Source organism: Coloeus monedula (genome assembly GCF_965178545.1).
Source record: "Coloeus monedula genome assembly, chromosome: 6".
Taxonomy (NCBI): domain Eukaryota; kingdom Metazoa; phylum Chordata; class Aves; order Passeriformes; family Corvidae; genus Coloeus; species Coloeus monedula.
Window position 1 is genome coordinate 37,582,808 of NC_138786.1, and position 18,788 is coordinate 37,601,595.

Here is an 18,788-nt window from a genome sequence, read left to right on the forward strand (position 1 = left end):
CTACTAAAAACAGCTCATGGAGCAGTTTACCTTTGCAGCAGCACAGCGGACAGCCATGGATCGATCGGTCAAACACGATCGGGCAGCTTTGTAAATATCTCTATGACAGGGGATAGCAGCAGCTCCTAAACCATTTAATATATTTTGCAAACTAAGCATGATTTCATAACGACCTTGAGACTGAAAAATGAAAAAGAGAAATGTTAAAGCTTTGTAACCCTCCGTTCTTTGGAACTACAAAACGCCAACTACTGAAATAGGTAAAAAATGGTTGAGTCTTTTAGAGATCTATTTATACCGAAATAAGTTAAAGCAGGTAACTTGCCCTAAAACCCTATAAGGAAATGAAAATAGGAATTCTATGTTCTATCGAAAAGTAGTAATTACAACTATAAAATTCAAAACATAAAGTATGAGCTATAGAAAAAATGTTCTCATTAATAATGCAATTAAATTTTCTAATTTATCAAGAAATTTCATGAGATCAGATTAAGAAAGCTGTGATCCATCCTTTTATAGTCATAATCAATTAACTCTAGTACTTCTTTAGAATTTAGACACTGATTTTTATCTGAATTTTCACAATTTTTTTTTGTATTTTGGTATCATGCATTTTCTCTTATTCATTCATCCAGCTACCAACAGTAAAAATCCTTCTATTTTTCCAATCATTTTTTAAACATGCTGTTCCAATACCTCTGCATTCTTCATTGCTTTAAGCACATTCCCAACGGTGTCAGTAAAACTGTTTCCCAAAATTCTTCCCAATTTTTTGTATAAATAGCCCAAGCATACCACCGCAGCACTAAAACAAAAGCAAATCCAAAGATGCGTGAAAATGGATGCAGTTACGAGATGAAAGGGATTAAGACGACTGAAGTAATCAATGGACAAACAGCAAAATAACTAAACAGGATGTCCCAAAAATGTAAGTGGATCATCAAAAGGGAAAAAAAAATTGTTTGTATGTGGCACATAACCTCTAGAAGAAATGCAGATATGAGGGTTGCTAAAGTAACTTGGATAATACAAGAATTCAGGTAATACAGTCTTCCAGTACATTTTACAATAGGAATACAGTTTTCATATCCACTTTTAAACCTTAACATTAATTTCATGCTCTGTGTCATGCTGCAGCAGATGCTGCCAGAAGTAGCCAGGGACAGGTTTACTTACAACTTGATGGTTGACTGTAGACTGCAAATGGTCTAGTAATTCCAATTCTGTCATTATTATATAACAATACCTAATAAGGGAATACCTTGAAGGAAATAAAACTATAAACCCATGTCCTTTTCACTGTAGACAGATGCTGAATTTAGCATCCATGTGAAATACTTGACAACTGGGTTCTGTGTACTCATTGGCCTCTCCTTTAGCAAAGGCAAAAAATGCTAATATTGAGAAAAAAAAATCAACAAATAAAGAAATAGTTGCCTAATAAAAGAGCATTTTCCTTTCAATAATTAGTTAGTGAAAACACTTGGGTTTTGTATTGACTGATCTGTAACTAAACCAATTGATTTCATGAACACAAGGAGAAAAAGAATTGTATGTTTTATCAGCTTTCAGTTCTTTTCCAGACCGGCTTAAATAAGCAGACATTGCTCAGCATCCCCTTCAACAAAACAAGATTTTGCTTATTCCCCACCTGAATTCAAGTTCCACATACATAATTTTAAATTCTCATACCGAATATATTCTTAATTTAAAAATACATTTAATATTTACAGTCATTCCCTACACGGTAAGAAAAACAAATCTAGTACCTTCTATCTCTTATCATACCAAAATACTACTTTCATTAAAAACCCATTTTTTGCTATTGCTTTTATCCAACTCAGTACACACCAACGGTTTGGATTTAAATTTTGTTCATGGTGTGCCTGGGAATAAAATTAGTATTTTCCCATTTCACTTCTAAATTGAGTAACTGATGGTTACAGGTACTCTCCTTTGTAAAGTAATAAGCTGCATTCGTGCTGCATGACCTGTTTATCTGATTTGGTATAGCATTCACATCATGCTGAATTTTAGTAGCAAATGAGCACCTAACTAAGGTTGTGTTTAAAATGCTTGCCTAAAACATTTCCATCTTCCACCTACAGGAAAGAAGAAAAGTGATAAATTATGAGATAAGAGACCAATTCACTGGAATCTGTATTTAAAGGAGTTCCCAGGTGTATCAACATATTGTGAACACTGATGGTGAAAGTGTTGCTATGAGACAACATGGGCATGCATGCTAAATATGGACAGATGGCAAACAAAGACAACACTTTAATCAAGATCAAAACAACAACAACAAAAAAAGCAGTTTTCTACACTGAACACCAAGTATTTCACATATTTGCAGCCTAGGATGAAAGATTTTACTCAATAAACAGATCTGTAGTTCCAATTATTTTCTGTAGCCTGTTGTTTCCGTGTCAATTCTATCAGACATCCCTTTACCAAAACTTTATTGAAGAAAATCGTATTTTACAGTTCTCTTTTTCTCCATCTCTTTTTTCCTTTCCTCACTACTGCTTGCATACCCAGGAACACTCTGAACATGGCCACATCTCTCTCTCTTTCTCGTCCAGCTACTACTCTGCATTCTGGCTTTGATTATCTCCCATTTCTGCTTCACTGCCAATGGCCTCCCCCATCCCTCCTTGCTGTGCTGATGTCACCCCACTTCCTCCAGCGTGGCATACTGCAGCTGAAGCAGGAAGGCCTGCAGAGCTCTGTCCCATATGACAACTCACCTATACTGTTAATGCAAATCACTGGTAAGAATATAGCATAGCAGTAATTTGCTTTGCAAGACTAAGACCCTTTATAACAAACTTACTCTTAACTCAAAAGACTGTACAAGAGGTCAATTGGAACAAGAAGGAAACAAAAAAAAAAAGGTATTAGAAAGTACAACTGACTCCTTGCAAAGCCTGTTTTCAGGAATCTTTACTTGTGTTGTCAGAAACAGGTTTAGCACATGAAGTAAACGATGAAGAGAGATTCTACTCTGCTGTCAATACTATATCATTAATGCACAAGGATGTTTTACTATCTCTCCTTTAATTTAATTCACTATAGTGAGAGATGTGCATAATTCAGGAATGAAGGTCATTCATAACATTTCTGCACATAAAGATCTGGCTTCACATTCTGAAGTAACAGTCCATGTTTCTCTGCTCTGTTGGTTACGCTTTAGGTATTTAGTAACAAACATTGCAGGTGTTTCTAACTATATCCGGTTTCCCAGCTGGATTAAGAAATGTACTCAGTACCTGTCTTTTGTACCTGGAGTAGTACTTGTCTGTTTTAGTGCTCTTCTCAGCACTATTATTACCTTCTCCTTGTTTTTTAAGCACCTGTCCTCTCATAACTGTTATCCACTGTTGGTATTCTCCCTGGCCTGATTTTCAATTGTCTGTCTGGAGACCACCAGGTACCTTCCTGATGCACACATACAACACGGACTACCAGCACAATCTTTGTTTTATTATGTATTTTATGGCAGTGAACTCAGATGCATTTCACCACTTAAATCTGTCTCGTTATTACTGGACTTGAAGCTTGAGGGTAAAAAAGCACTTACAGTTTTGTAGGCAGATAACTTGGTGAGTCATCTTTACTCCGAATGAGTTCATTGCATTTGTCAATTGTTTGGTAAACAGAAAAAGTGTCTCCAGTGCTATAAAGTACAGCTAAATTCTTGGCAAGAAGCCGTCTGGTAGGAGGTCCTGGTGAATTGTTTAATAAAGAAGTCAATTGTTCAATCAGTTTCTTCTGGTTTTCCCTTATGTCAGCCTGGAAATAAAATCAGTAACCAGTTAAAGTCCAGTTAAATTTAAAAGTGAGTTACAGATGATTAATGTAAATTATCTTTACTTTTCATTACTACCATTCTGATAATGGCATGCTGAACTACAAATGAACATTTTATTGCATTTTTATACTTAAAGAAAATTTCAAGCAACTGACTATTTTCTTCTTCTTAAAAGACCCAACACTTTTTTTTCAGAGCATGATTATTTCTAGTAGCATTTCAAGAGTATTTTCCTTTTGGCACTTCTATACTTAAATCTTTCTCAAACAAAGTTGCCTTTTCTTACTTTTTTTAAGTCTGCTTTAAAATAAAAGAATTCACAGATATATAGTAAGTTTAATAGCAAAGAACTTTAAAGAAGAAGCTGTTTCAAGAACTTGAGTATTAGAAAAGAAAGAACTTCCCTTAAAACAATCATCCAGTCTTGTATAAATTTTTAAAATACTCTTAAAAAAAAAAATGTACCAGGCACTGTATTTCATTTACATATTTTCATCATCAATAACAACTCTTAAATAGCATTATTTTGGTTGGTTTACTCTTACTCTTACATGCCTACATAACCTATTTAATATCCTCTAAACAGTGAATCAAACAATTGGAGAGTTAGCTAGAAACAGATCTCTTACCATTTGACTAGGAAAATTTAAAAAAAACAACAAAGAGATAGATGTTACTTTCCTGCTTGCTAGAGAAGCATCAAATAATTGTGCAACACTAGGTCGAAGCATTAGTGACATTCTTCATAATGGGGCTGCAAAATCTTGGGAGTAATAATAAGAGTTAAAAAATAATTAAAATTCCTTTCATTGGACAAGTGGCTCTGTCACTAGAAGGGCTGTGACCAAGAACTTAGAACACTTAGAAAGCTGCTGCTAACACTGAATATACTTTCACTCCTTGTACATGCAAGACATGAGGCAAATAACGTTGCATATTGCTCTTTGATTTTAAACAAAATAACAAAAGGATAGGCTCTTCTTCTCCAGTCTCATTACACTTACTCTGCTAGTCACTGGTAAAAGTTTTTCCAAAAACTGTAACCATGCAAAAATAAACTCTGCTTTTTGAAATTCTCCAAGCTGGTTATACGCTTCTTCATTAAGTAGTAAACTGTGAGCTAACTCCATCCTTGAAATTTTCCTCAAATCTCCCAACACCACAGAATGAAAAAAAATCCAACAGACTACCAGAACTTCATTAATCAGTTTTCTTCCTTGTTAGTATCTGGCAAATTGGAAGTTTGAACACCTAAACAGAAAAAACAAAAAGTTAATAGAAAGTCAACAATCACATAATATGTAATACTCATGCTTGACTAAAAAGAAAATTTCAAAGGAAAGCCTAATATAAAAAGTAAATCAGAGCAGTTTTATTTAGATGTCTTTAGTAATAGCAAATGTTTTTTAGAATGAGATAATGGTATTGATGCAGTATGCCAGTTGAAGTTAAATATACTTCAGAGTATATCAGAGGGGTTCCCACTGAACAACTGATTTTCCTTCCCCTTGTTTTGCATGAAGTGAGATTTTCTAGTCCTTGATCATATACTTGAAAGTAATGACCAACTGACCTCAAACATAATGACTTTGTTATCAAGAACAAAGTGCAGCAAAAGCTGCAACTAACAATTAACAAACTCCTGTTAATTATATTCACAAATATAAATGCTGACATATTATTGAAACACTTTAGATATTCTCAATGCCAAGCAAGGAAAAAAAAGCTTCCAGAATTTCATTGCTGAGAAAACCTCTAATAATCTCTTTTGGAAAAAAAACCCCAAACCCAAACTTGAAAATAGACTGTTTCAAAACTCAAAGTTCAAAAGAAGTTATGTTTCACTTATCTCTCTGACTATTTTGGGAATTTCCACATTATTGATAAGCAAACCAAGATGAAAAATACTTCCAATGATATCCTACCCCCCCAATATCTAAATGCCATATAGCCTCAAAATACAAAATAGAATATTCTGTAGGCTTCACAATTAAAAACAGCCAGGGAGATTCTGGTAAAATGTCAACCATATTCTAAACTCCCAAGCAAGTTATCCTTTTCAGAGGTCACTAAGACTGCTGAACACGGTTTTTCCTATGCAGTAACAATATTATAGCGTAAAATGATCTGTCAAATAGTAGACGGGCAATATAAAGCATTGATAAATAATTCAGTACTCAGGTTGTCATCAAACACAGAGCAGAAGGTTACCTTTACCACTTTCTACACTTTTTTATGTAAAATGTACTCACAAAAAAAAAATTAGTCACATTTCATTTATTATAATGAATTGTCACTTCAAATCTACCTGAAATACCAAGCAGCTTGACAAGGCACCACACTATAAAATGGCAAGCAGATCTAAATATACATAGCACATTATACCTATACATATTTTGTCTACCTGGATATGTAAAAGTTCCAAATTTACCAGTTATCTCACTCCTAGAACACTCAAAGAATTTAGCTCTATCCTCACATTTTTTGAAACATAGCAAAAAGAAGCAGGATTAAGTATAGAGTTTCATCACTGCTCAGCATGAAAATTATCTATATAGGTCACAAATGGTCCTTTTTTCCCTCACCCAAGGCCTGTTCTAACATCTACCATCTCTAAACCACCTACTAAACCACAGCAGCTTATCCAATTTACATACCCATCTCAGGACTACAACTCATAGTTGCTTTCCCTAACTGAAAAGATCAGTTTGTTGCCAGACACTGGCACTTAACTTACCTAGCAGATAATTTCTCTTCATTGTAAAAACTGTCTTTCTGCTGCTCCAGGCTTTTGGATCAAGGATGTTAAGAACTCGATTTTCTAAGAAAATAATTAATACAAAGAACAGTGTTAGGAAAGATAGCACATAAGAAACAAGTGTCATTTGTATACAAAACAAGAATTTCAAAGTCTTGCAATACCAACAATGTTTATTAAGTAATAGCTCACCAAACAAGACTGGAGCTCCATGAATATTACCAGCTCTTTATGTGTTACATTTAAATTTGGCAGACCCACCATATATGCCATACAACTGGGATCATTTAACTATTGAAATCACCTTTCTTATTTCTGCTTCATTAACTCAGTTTAATTCTAAACCAGTAAAAAGGAAGTTCAAACAACATAATAACCATAGTAATTTTCTAGAAAGGTTATCCAACAATCAGCAGAACTCACAAAGGTGATTCAACTGTTCTGAAAAATTCATGTACAATACTATCAATACAAGACATGAGGATTATCAATCCATTCTCCTAGCCTCCAGATATAGTTTTAATATTAGAATTCATGGGCAAAAACATTTCCTTTCAAAACTCATTCAACATGAACTTATTCTGGCAGGACATGAAATACAGGTTGCATGCTATTTTAAAAGCATTCACTTTTCAATCACTCCTCAAAAGACTAACGCTGAAATCAAAGAAAAAGTACATGCAGACAGAGTAATCCAAATTTCTTTTTGCCTGGTGAACCAGTGTTCAGTCTGCTGAAGAAAAGGTTCAAGATGATGTAACAGCCTTCAAAAGGGAAGGTTACCAAGAACATGAAGACAGAGTCATTACTTTGTAATTAAAACAAGTGAGCTTCCCTCTTGACAGAAAAAAAAAAAAATTTCATTGTAAGGATTATCAGCCACTGGGACTTGTGTTGAGAAATTGCAGAACCTGCACCCTCAGGGGTTTCTACCACTTGACTGGACAAAGCCCTAAGCAACATCATCTCAAGTTATTATTGTAGCTTGTTTCTAAATGAAACACTTCAATTGTATAAGCACACATTTGCAAAACCAATTTAAATTTATTTATTTATTTTTAGCCTAAATTAAAGACAGAAAAAATGTTCTGGTGTAGTTGCTGATCTTTATAATGAACACCTGCTAACATGGCCAGAAACACTAGCATTTCTCAAAGAAAAGACTATTAGGGCTGAATTACAAAGACTGACTGGTTATTATGCAAGAATTAGTTTTGTAGAAACAGAACTGTCCATACAGAAAAAAAAAATCCCAGACCTGATCTTTCCACTGCTGGTCAACAAGTAAACCTTGATTCCATGAACCTGTACAGAAAGCAGTATACTCTCTACCCTATGCAAAAAACTTATTCCAAACACTTATTGAGGCTCCCTTCAATAAGCTCTAAGCCTGCACACCAGGGATAATTATGAAACTTCAGAAGTAATGATAAAAGAAGGGCACATGCATACAAACTTGGGAGAAGAAAGGCAAGAATGCAGGGCATTAAGTTCTACTGCAGCATATTGGTTTTGTAGAGAACACAGCAAAAGGCACAGTGCTCACAAGGCTACACAAAGCTGAACATGCGGATGAGCTGCATTTGATTAATAACAAATATGTCCTTGTTATGTATACAAGATATTTCCAGGCGATTTCTAAGTGCAGAAGAAAACATCCAACCCATAGCCACACTGTCCAGACACAGGTGGGACTCTGCTCTAACTGAAGGCGTGGCACAGCCACGCTCTGGGCTGGTCACGCACCAGGAGAGACTGAATGCTCTGTCAGCCACTGGAGCTGCTGGGCCATCATCACGCACCAGTAAACTGATGCAAGTACAACCTAGGCATGTAAAGATGCACCTCTATTTACATGAAACCCATGTTTAGAAATGCTGAAATATTTGATAGTGCTTTTTCCCTGGTGTTATAATTCTGATGCTTCTCAATATGAAAAAGAAGTCTGGGGGAGAAAATGTAAAATTTAATTAAATGAGATGTATACTATGCCATTAACCAAAATAAAAAGGCATATGTGCCTGATGCAATCTTCATTTGCTAACCAGCATGATGCACCATCCTTTTGGTTTTGTCGTCAGGTAACTGAAGTAATTACAAGAATTACTTTCCCATCAGTACTACAAGAACAGATCAATCAAAGATCCCTCCTTTTTTTTTCCTATGAGCTAAGTTTATTTTACATTTATACTATGCTACAAAACAGGCACACAGACTTATTGGCCAAGGCAGAAGTTGTTCCTACTTACTACTAACAAAAAGTTTTTCATTTATCAACTGCCAATTTTACAAGCAGGATTGTTCAAGACTGGTCAGAAAAGAGCTCAGAAAAGCTCTTGGAGCAAGCACCAGATGGAATGCCACCCTGTAAATTGAAAGGAATAAAGGGTGAATCAAGCATTAAAAGGCAACAGCAAATGAATTTTTGAAGTTTCTGACAAACCACAATGAGAAAAAAGGGACCTGTAATCTTCTTTAAATAAAAAGTGAGTCATCCAGGGTAAGACTGATCTTAGTAGCTGCCTTTAGCAATTGTCTTTCAAATATGATTACCAACAGACCACCCATGACAAAGCTATAACAGTAAAAAACCCAAATAGATCTGTTATGTGTATCAAGTTCATTCTGAGCTAGGTAATCTCCTCAGGCTTTAAAAGATGAGGGAAGCAGACCACAGACTGCTGTATATCTTTCACATGGAGTCTAAGTCAAAAATTGTAACATTACCAATGAAAAAGCTATGAGCAGTAATGGCAACTTAGTGAATTTCACTCTTCCTTCCAACTAGTAGCATATTTTGCTTATGCACAAATATATAAGCAGTACCGAAAAAAAGTAATCTGCAATAAAGCAGACTCCTAACTGATCTCTCACTAAAAGATCAGCCTTTAAATTATGACTCATTATTTTAATGAAGATTGACACAAGTAATGGAAACTACCACACAAATCAATTTTGTACTTAAAAATTCATTTCCTTTTAAAATTTTTCAAATTTGATCTCTGTTCCAGCAGTTTGCTTCTCTTTGCTGGGAACAAGTGCTGCTCAAACAGAAATTTCATCAACCCCAGTTCTCTGAGAATGATGCTCAGGTGAGGATCTAATGCACAATCTAGATGAGGGTCTAAGTACTTTACACCTACTTTGTAGTGAAGAAAATAAAGTGCCATTTACCTTACCTTAATAATAATTATTTATATTTTTCTAATTTCAAAAGTATTAACATAATTATGCACTAAATCTGATATAAGATAATAAACCTGTGGATTCAATTCTGTACCAATGACTAATCTAGCAGAGACACAAGTACATATTAGCCCTCTAAGAAACTACTGTTGTTACTCATTGACAGTAATGAGTACCAGTAAAAAAAGAATAATAGTAATGATTAAAATGAAAAATGACCAGTAATAATAACAACCAGTGTTCTCGTAACAGCTGCCATTGGGCAGACTACACAATCAGTGCCATAACCATCCCACTGCTGAAAAACAGAGCTGAAGTACATTTGTTAGCTTCAAGCTGACCCTCACTGCACTGCAGTGGTATTTTAACTGACTTCAAATCCACATTATTTTAAAATTATCAATTAATAATAGATATTATTTATTAATAACACATAATTATTTATATAATAATAAATAAGATTTATTTTCATCTGCCTAACAAGTAAACCAATAAGTTTAAGAGAAAGCCTTCCAGCCTGACACATTTAATTCTAGCCATTAACAGTTGAGATCAGTGTTACTCCTGCAGCACTGTTTAAAAGTTTAATGGGATGATCGTTAGCAGTGCATCGGAGCTGACTGCATGGAGAGACATCGATGCTCAAACCTTTGTTACACCCTTGCACGTACCTGTCCAGTGTCTCCCAAACATAAACAAAACTCCTGCCCAGCTCCCTTGGACTTACTTCTGACAAGAGAAACTGAGTATGATGGTTCTCTGCCAGCTGGGCGGAAAAACCTTAAAGCACCAGCCAAATGCAGCTATTACTGAATGAAACATAGACCAAAATCCAATAGTTACAGTGTACTGTTTATGCTAGTAGGCAAAAATTAAAGAGGCCCCCAGGTCTGGAGAAGGCCAAAAGTGCAGGATCAAACTCCAGCAACTTCAAATGGGAGGTATGATTGCCCAGGAAACGAAGAATTTAGTTAGCTTTAGTTGTAATCTGGCTAAAATTTATAGCACACACAGAAAGAATCTAATTTAAATAAACAACAATTACAGAATCTCAGTCATTTCATAAGGAATGAAAAAGAACTAAAATTTCACCTTAAATGAGTTTGGAGTTTAGATACTTGAAATACATTGGAGTGGGAATATTCAAGAGATAAAGACATTTATAATTACGGGAAGGACAGAGCAGCCTTTGTTTACTTACTCACTTCTACAAACTATTACCAACTAACTCACAGAAGCAAAGTCTGCCTCAACATCTTCAGTTAGAGAAGGCAAAGCTAAATAAAAGCATCAGTGTAAGTGAATCAGTACTTCCACATCCTTTGTGTGGCAGGATCCCCATCATTCAGCCAACTCGTACCTTTTTTCTACATACACAAACCTTAAATTTTTGCTCCACAGAGCTACATGAAGCAACAGCAGGTAACTGCTGGTCCCAACATAACAGTGACCCCTCTGTACATACTTTATGTTCAGTAGTGCTAATCACTCTAGGCCTTTCATTCAACCAAAAAAACCCCAAAAAACCTGGGAATTTCAGGTGCCCTTTTACTACTTTCTTGTATGTATTTTCAAAGAAACATACAAGGAAATGTAGGAAATTTCGGCACCAGGACAAGAAGAGAGGGGAGGAAGAGACAAAGAGAACGTTAAATCCCCTGAAGACTGTTTCCTTAGCAGAAACACTGGTTTCTGCTGATATGTTTCACTGATTAAATACTTCATGAAGAGGATTAAGAAGAACTCATGAAACCAGAGCCCAGTCTTTCAATGCATACACACACATACTTGAATTTGTCACTGCTTGGTCTCATAAATTTAAACCAAATTACCCTTGGCATCAAAACTGACAAGTGGTTTTCATCCAAAATTAATATACAGCCATAAAGAAGCCAGGTATTTTGCAGTGTTATGTTACATTGGTCAGCAGTAGGGAAATTTGAAGCCAAGCACAGAGAAGATGGGACCAAAAGTGATGTTTGGCAGCAGTTTGCAAGAACAAGCCACAGGAGAAAGTCATCACAAGACCACAGCTCGGAGCACATGGAAAATAATACCAGGCCAGAGAGGAGAAGGTCCAAAATTTTAAGGCCTTTAAATCAAGCAGAACTGTAACTCTTAACACCAAATTTTGAGTCCATTATCATGTGAAAAACACAGCAAATAAATCTCACGGTTGAGTACTCATATGCTTTATTGTATATTCTATGGTATAAAGGGATTCAGTTTCCCTCACAGATCTTCCTTTTTAAATAAAAATATGTACATATTTGCATCACATGCTTATCCTAAACAGCAAAAAGCAATGAAAAATCTGACTACGAGCAACAAAAAATAACAGATGATTGCAGAACCATCCACTTCCTCTAGTTATTGCTGAAGATTTCAGACTAGGACAACTTTCACTTACGTCATATTTTTGTATGCAATTATTCTGCTCAGAAACATGGTTCTGAAATCATAGATGTCGAAACAAGACACTTTTCTTTCAGTCTTTCCTCTTAATAGTGCTCTGGATGAAGAAATTTGCAACAGGAAAGGTATGTGTCTATTCTCTCACCGAAAATTTGGTAGCATTTATGCAGGTACTCGTTAAAGATGCAATCCAAGTGCATCTCCACATATTGCATGCTCCACATATGTAGGTCATGCAGTGTTCCCACAGTGTTTCAGGCTGTACTAAAAAACAAGTATCATTCAGCCCAAACAGCTACTTCCATTTGTGTTGCAAAACAAAGGGGTTGTATTTTGATGTTTTGTGAACAATGATGCTCAAACAAAGCACTTGTTTACTCCCACAGGAACCGTTCCAAATGACTGGATTTCCTATCAGAATGCTTATCAAATGTTATTGATTTCCAAGTTTTGGAGGAATTACCCAGTATCTGAAAGAGCAATAAAGCTTAAAGGCAACAAAGACCTAAGGGAAATCTATCAGAATCCTTGCTCTGGGCTTCCTGGGCTTAAAAATATTCACTCAAAGAATGTGACCACCCACAATCCTCATACATAACAGTGACAATGATAAGAACTACAACACAATATACATTTGCTGAAGTGTGAAGGAAATGACAAGACAATGTCTTCTAAGAATGCTGAATGATTTCTGTGAAGTTTTGAGGACAAAGCTTGACATAATTAGAGAAAAATACCCTAAACAAAGTGCCTGAAAATGCAATAGCTGTTTTAGCAAAGTAAAATGTTAAAGACATTTTAAAAAAACTTGGGAAGACATTCCTTCATTGTGTTTAAAAGTACATACACTTTGCTTTCATGTTTCTTATCATCACTTTAATTTTTATCTCCACATGAGAAGAATTATTCCAGGAAATGAAGAAACAGCAACATTCAGTTACTGAGAAATATTAACAGCCATTTCCTGAGCTCCACAGCGGGCAGTACTGGCACACTCTGACCCCTCTGGCCCTCACAACTCTTGAATATTATTTAGGTTCATTTCTGAAAGCTTCAGTCAAAAGATAAACTTGGCTCCATTATAGGGACCTCAGAACATCATTTTGTTTACAGTCAACCTGGCAAACTGCATATAAATAATTAACCAATGCTTCTAATAGTTGGAAAAACAGTACTGTATCTGTTACTGACAAATTGAGTTTAAAACATTATCTTTTTCCCCAAAACTGGACTAAGTAAACTTCAAAAAGCAATAACTATCTTCAGTTTGAATAAAAATGCATAGAACGCTTTGGGTTTATTTCTTTGCAGATTTGAAACCTGGTGTGATAGCAAGGCAAGTGCATGAAAACTACAGAAGTATAAACATCCACCTATAGAAATAATTTCAATATATGTCTGAACATAGCTTTAGTCCTGAGAATGTTGTAGATAATATTGTTTATCTAATATAGACAAAATATACCAAACTAAATATGCTGACATGGTGGGGTTTGTTTGGGGTTTTTGGTCACAATGACAGAAGTTTCAGGAAATCAAATTATTTGGTAAAATGTTAAATTGACTTACACTAGGTGATATATATGCATTTGGATTATCCAAAGTGCAGGTTGATTTTAGCTATCAATTTTCTGTTAAGGTAAATGCTGAATCCAGCCTAGCTCAGCATTAAATTAAGCCACCAGGAATTTTTGTTGAACATGTACCGTAATCCCAGAAAAGTATACATATTTTTCCTGAAAATCACTATAGCTTTTATTATGATTAGACTTCAACTGCACTGAAACACTGACACGGAAATTTAGCAGCAGCAGCAGAAGCCCTCACAGATGTAAACTCTGCAGGAGACTTGTTTGGCAGATCAGACATCGCTATCCGGGCACAAATCACTGACATACCTCACTGCAATGGTTCTTTCCCTAGGTATTTTACATGGCTGCTCCCCAAAGAAAACTCCAAAACAGCTCCAAAAATGTAACTGCCTAGAGGTTTCAAGCCTTTTTGGTCTGCACTGTAGATATAGATATACTGTGTGTCTTTTTAAAGATTCTGCTAGCTGAACCCAGTAAAACCCATAAAGGTAAAAGCTGAATGGAACAAACATCCCACAACCTGAAAATGTTTTTGTTAGAAGGTGTTTTTAATCTCCTGCCTCATTAGGATGTTCTGAATCTTAAAACAGATCATCCTGCATTAATAACGTTTTTGATGTGTTGGCATACAACATCATGAACTAGTCAGTAAGTCAGCTACTTTACTGACTACAAAAACAATCCTACGTTCAATAATCAAGCACAAGTTTTCAATGCATGGCTAGACTTAGTGTAACATTAAACTGGCTTCTTCCCCCCACCTCCTTTTCATTGCGTCAAACCATCAGGAAAAGAAATCCAAGCTCCATTCAGCATACAACCAGAAGTAATCTATCTTCTGGGTCTCAATTGTTATTTCATACATGAATTGAGAATATTACACATCATGTAGCAAAACACTAAAGCATACAATATAGCTTGACTGTTTCTGAAGACAGGGAAAATATTTCTGGCATGTGAGACTAAAATAAATGTACAGTTCATGGTCACAATTGCAAACACCTAATCTTACTAAATCAAACCCCAAACTCAAAGAAACACTACAAATAATGAATCCAAAACTCAAAAGATATCGAATTTCACTTACAGAAGCACAGAGCTGGACTCACCTTAACTTTTATCTGCCTTCCTCATCTCCTATCATCCTTCTACCCATATCTCAATAAATTTTACTCTTAACTAAACTTACAACACCTATTACTCTTTCCCGCATTCAAAAATGTCAACGCTAATATAACTCTACAGGTCTTGCATCCCTGTGCAAGGTTTTTACCAGTTATATGGTGTAAACTTAATCATTATCCTATCCAGACAACCAAGAATTCAAACTGCAAAAGCTTACAATAACATTTCCAGATATCAGAATGACCAATATTGCCATCCCTCCCCAAATATTCTTAAGTACCAAAATTTATAAGAAAACATAAAATCAGAGCGCAAAATCATGGAACCTCGGTACAAGTGAATGCCAAACCCCTGCCTGCAGCCTGAGAATCCGTATCGCCCGCACCAGGCAAACACCCACGCTCGCCCACCCCAAGCCTGGCGGCACGGCCGCTCCGCCGCCGCTCCCCGTGACACCCGGGCGGCGCCCGGCTTGCCGCCCCCCCTGCCCTCCCTCACGGGGCTGAGACCTGCCCCGCAGCCCGGGGGAACGGGATGCGACGGCACGGGCTGGGCTGGGCTGGGCTGAGGGAGCCCGGGAGCCGCCCGGCCGCCAGCTTTAGAGCCGGCTGTGTGTGTGTGTCACCCACCGACCCACCCGGCGGCTGCGGGGGTGATCCAGCACTTTCCGGGCGCAGGCCTCGGGCAGGCACAGCCCCGCACGACTCCCGGCTCCGCCCGGCCCTGCTGCCCCTTCACACACCCCCTGCAGTCCCTGGCCTCCCTCAGCCCGCGGTACCTGCCAGCCGCAGCGCTCCCGCGCCGCTCTACGGACTCGGCCCCGTCCGCCCGCCCTTCTCCGGCGCGGGGGGGCGGCGGGTCCTGCACCCGAGCTGCCGCCACTGCCGCCGCCCGCCGGCGGGGAGGGGGCAGGAACAGGAGGAGGGCGACTCCGGTGCTCAGGACTGTGCAATCGGGCCCGGAGCCATCGAGCGCCCGCGGCGGCCGGGAGGAGGGCGGGAGCGGCCCGGGGAGCGCGGAGCCCGGGCCGAGGTGTCCCGGTGCCGGAGGGGACAGAGTCACCGCCCCGGGGCGCTCCGAGGCTCCGTGGCCGCCGGGGCGATGAGCGGCTCTGCGCTAGGGGGGCACAGCCGGGGGCTCGCGCTCAGCGCTCTCTCACCAAAACCAGCAACAAAAGATCCCCCTCGGTGATGCTTTGTGAAGGTAGCTCTGGCACTGCTGGGATTTGTACCTGGCTGTGATCAGAGTCTGCCATGGCTTCTGGTTTCCACTCCACCCCTGAGGCATCCACGTCCGTACTTCCCTGGGAGGGCCCCTGGGCACTGCACAGGACAGTAACAAGAACACGCCCTGTATATTAAGCGTTCGTCAAACCCAACGTTTGCAAAAGTTGTTACTCTTGGGTTTCATCAGTGTAAGCTGTGATCCCAAATCGATATGGGATCCCAAGTCAAGGAGTATTCTGTGTTTTACAGACAAGGTCAACTGAAGCTCCAGGAATTTCACCTCGTTCCTCCTACTGCATAGGTGGTCCAGCTGGAAGTGGTTGCTTTGTCACTGGGAATTACTTCCACCCTTCCAAATTTGCACTAGTGAACTCACTGGTCATCAGAAAATACCCATTGGAGGGATTTTCTTTAATGTATTCTGTGATCAGTTTAAGTTCTATCTTAACAAGAGGAAAGTTTATGTCTCTCAATAATTTTTTAGTTTTAAAATAAACAAATAATAATCTTAGTGTAGTTTTCCAACTGATGCCCAGCCATGTTTGGAATCCAGGACCCAGATTTCTCTCCACAAGCTGTGTTTTCTGGGACTATCTTCTTTTAACTGGTGCAAACAGAATCTCAGAATCGTTAAGATTGGAAAAGACCTCTAAGATTGAGTCCAACCTTTGACTGATCACAATGTCAACTGGACCACAGCACTAAGTACCATGTCCAGTCATTTCTTGAACACCTCCAGTGATGGTGACTCCACCTCCTCCCTGAGCAGTCCATTCCAATGTTTAATGACCCTTTCCATAAAGAGATTCTTCCTGGTGTCCAGCCTGAACCCCCCATGGCACAGCTTGAGGCTATGTCCTCTTGTGCTATCACTGGTTGCCTGGGAGAAGAAGCCAACCCCCACCTGGCTCCAACCTTCCTGCTGGTAGTTGTACAGAGGGAACCATTGTGGTGAGGAAATAATGTCTGGGACACATAATCATAGGAGCCAAAATTGTTTCTAAACCTTGCATAAGCTTGTACATTCAACTTCACGTAGATTCAGTATGTAACGTTTACATGCAGGGGATCCTCTGTGAACATCTGTACTCAGTCATGCAGATGATGCTGCTGAGAAGTATTTCAAAGAGTACATGCAGGGCTGCCTGATTAGATTGTGCTGTAGATGCCATGAGCACCATGCTGCGTTACCATATATGGACACTGCTTTCATTTTTACTAAACTGACTGTGATAAAAAACATGAGCACTGATGCAATGACCTTTTAAAAGAAATGCTGGCAATGGATGTGGTAGTGAAGAATATGCCTCACACCTGAAGCAGGAAATTATTTACATATTATATTTCACAGAAATCAACTTTACAAACTTGTACTGATGTAAAAGTGTCAACCTGTTTTCAAAAATCACATACATTCCCAGGAAAGAGTTATTTGCTAAGTTAACCTCATCTTGATCAGGGGCTGAGTTGCTGCTACTAATACAGTGATTTGCAATTCACTTGTGAGAAAGGTCAGCTGAACAATTTCTGTTCAAAGACTGTTGGTGTTACGACTTTTTCCATAAGGAACTCCAGAAAAACAAGGGCTCTCTTACAGTCCTGAGGTACCAGAAACACCTGGAAATATTTGTGAAGGATTGATCACGTTTAACTCAGAAACAAATAAACAACCCCAAATTTAGAATAATTTTTGGAAGATTATTGCTGCTATTATCATTATTATACCTATTATTCACTCTGTTATGGTAGCAGGCAGAGACCCACTCAAAATGAGTATCTCATAATGCTGAGTGTTACATGAACACAGGGCAAGACAAAACATCATCCATTAAGAAGTAAAGACTTGCTCAGTTTTTCCCAAGAATTATCTTGTCCAGCCCCCCAGGACACATGATATCCGATCTAAGTAATGCTTTGTTAATGCTATACTGATATGAATCAACTGGAATAACAAGGCATATTGATGCAGGATGCTCCTACCATCTCTGGGTACATCAGCTTTAGGGTTGCTTTGTGCCAGCAGTGCTTACATAAGGGCAAGAGTCTGTCTTCACTGGATTTATAGCTAACCTTGATTTTTATTATTATTTTTCCCTAAATCGGTCAACAGACTGTTAACCGTGCACTGATTCAAATTAGTGTCTACTTTAGCAGTTATGCATGCCATTTTTTTATTTTTTCCCTTTCAATCTGAAATAAAAAAAGAAATTGTTGTGCAAATTTATAGTGATTTGTTCTAAACCAGAAAACAATAGGACAGTTAGATGCATTCACCATGTATTAATTCAATTTTCCCTTTCCCCATTAGTCCTACCTGTACTTCAATAACAAATTACTTAATAAAATAAACAACTAGCAAATAATTGAAATGCACAAACCTACTGATCCGTCTTCTCATTAGTCTATTTTGGTAAAGTGGGTTGACTGATTTAGAGCATGAGTCAGTTCTGCCATAAAAATTCCAGACATAGTAGAATATCTATACAGCCACATATGTCTCTGAGCTAAACATTTTCATTCTTTCAGCTTTATAATCCTCAGTGACTCTAGAGGAAGAAAAAAGAATGTATGCCTTTGAATCAGTGGGACTGTCCACGCATGAGTAAGAATCACAGGACTAGGGGCCTAATTTGAATCAAATGTTACATCACCAAATAATTACATAGCAAACA

General features: G+C 37.9%; 1 protein-coding gene across 7 annotated transcripts in view; it reads right to left on the minus strand.

The window, feature by feature from the left end:
- The window catches only part of HEATR5A (HEAT repeat containing 5A), a 67,431-nt gene extending 51,628 nt beyond the window's left edge, over window positions 1-15,803 (minus strand). For all 7 annotated transcript variants that reach the window (XM_082283779.1, XM_082283778.1, XM_082283777.1 and 4 more), the window contains exons 1-6: window positions 15,669-15,803; window positions 6,552-6,635; window positions 4,819-5,065; window positions 3,584-3,795; window positions 697-805; window positions 31-180 (exon numbers count right to left, since the gene is read on the minus strand). In XM_082283779.1, coding sequence (XP_082139905.1) covers window positions 31-180; window positions 697-805; window positions 3,584-3,795; window positions 4,819-4,944 — 597 coding nt within the window. In that variant the 5' untranslated portion in view covers window positions 4,945-5,065; window positions 6,552-6,635; window positions 15,669-15,803. The remainder of the gene's footprint in view (window positions 1-30; window positions 181-696; window positions 806-3,583; window positions 3,796-4,818; window positions 5,066-6,551; window positions 6,636-15,668) is intronic.
- Window positions 15,804-18,788: the final 2,985 nt, after the last annotated feature.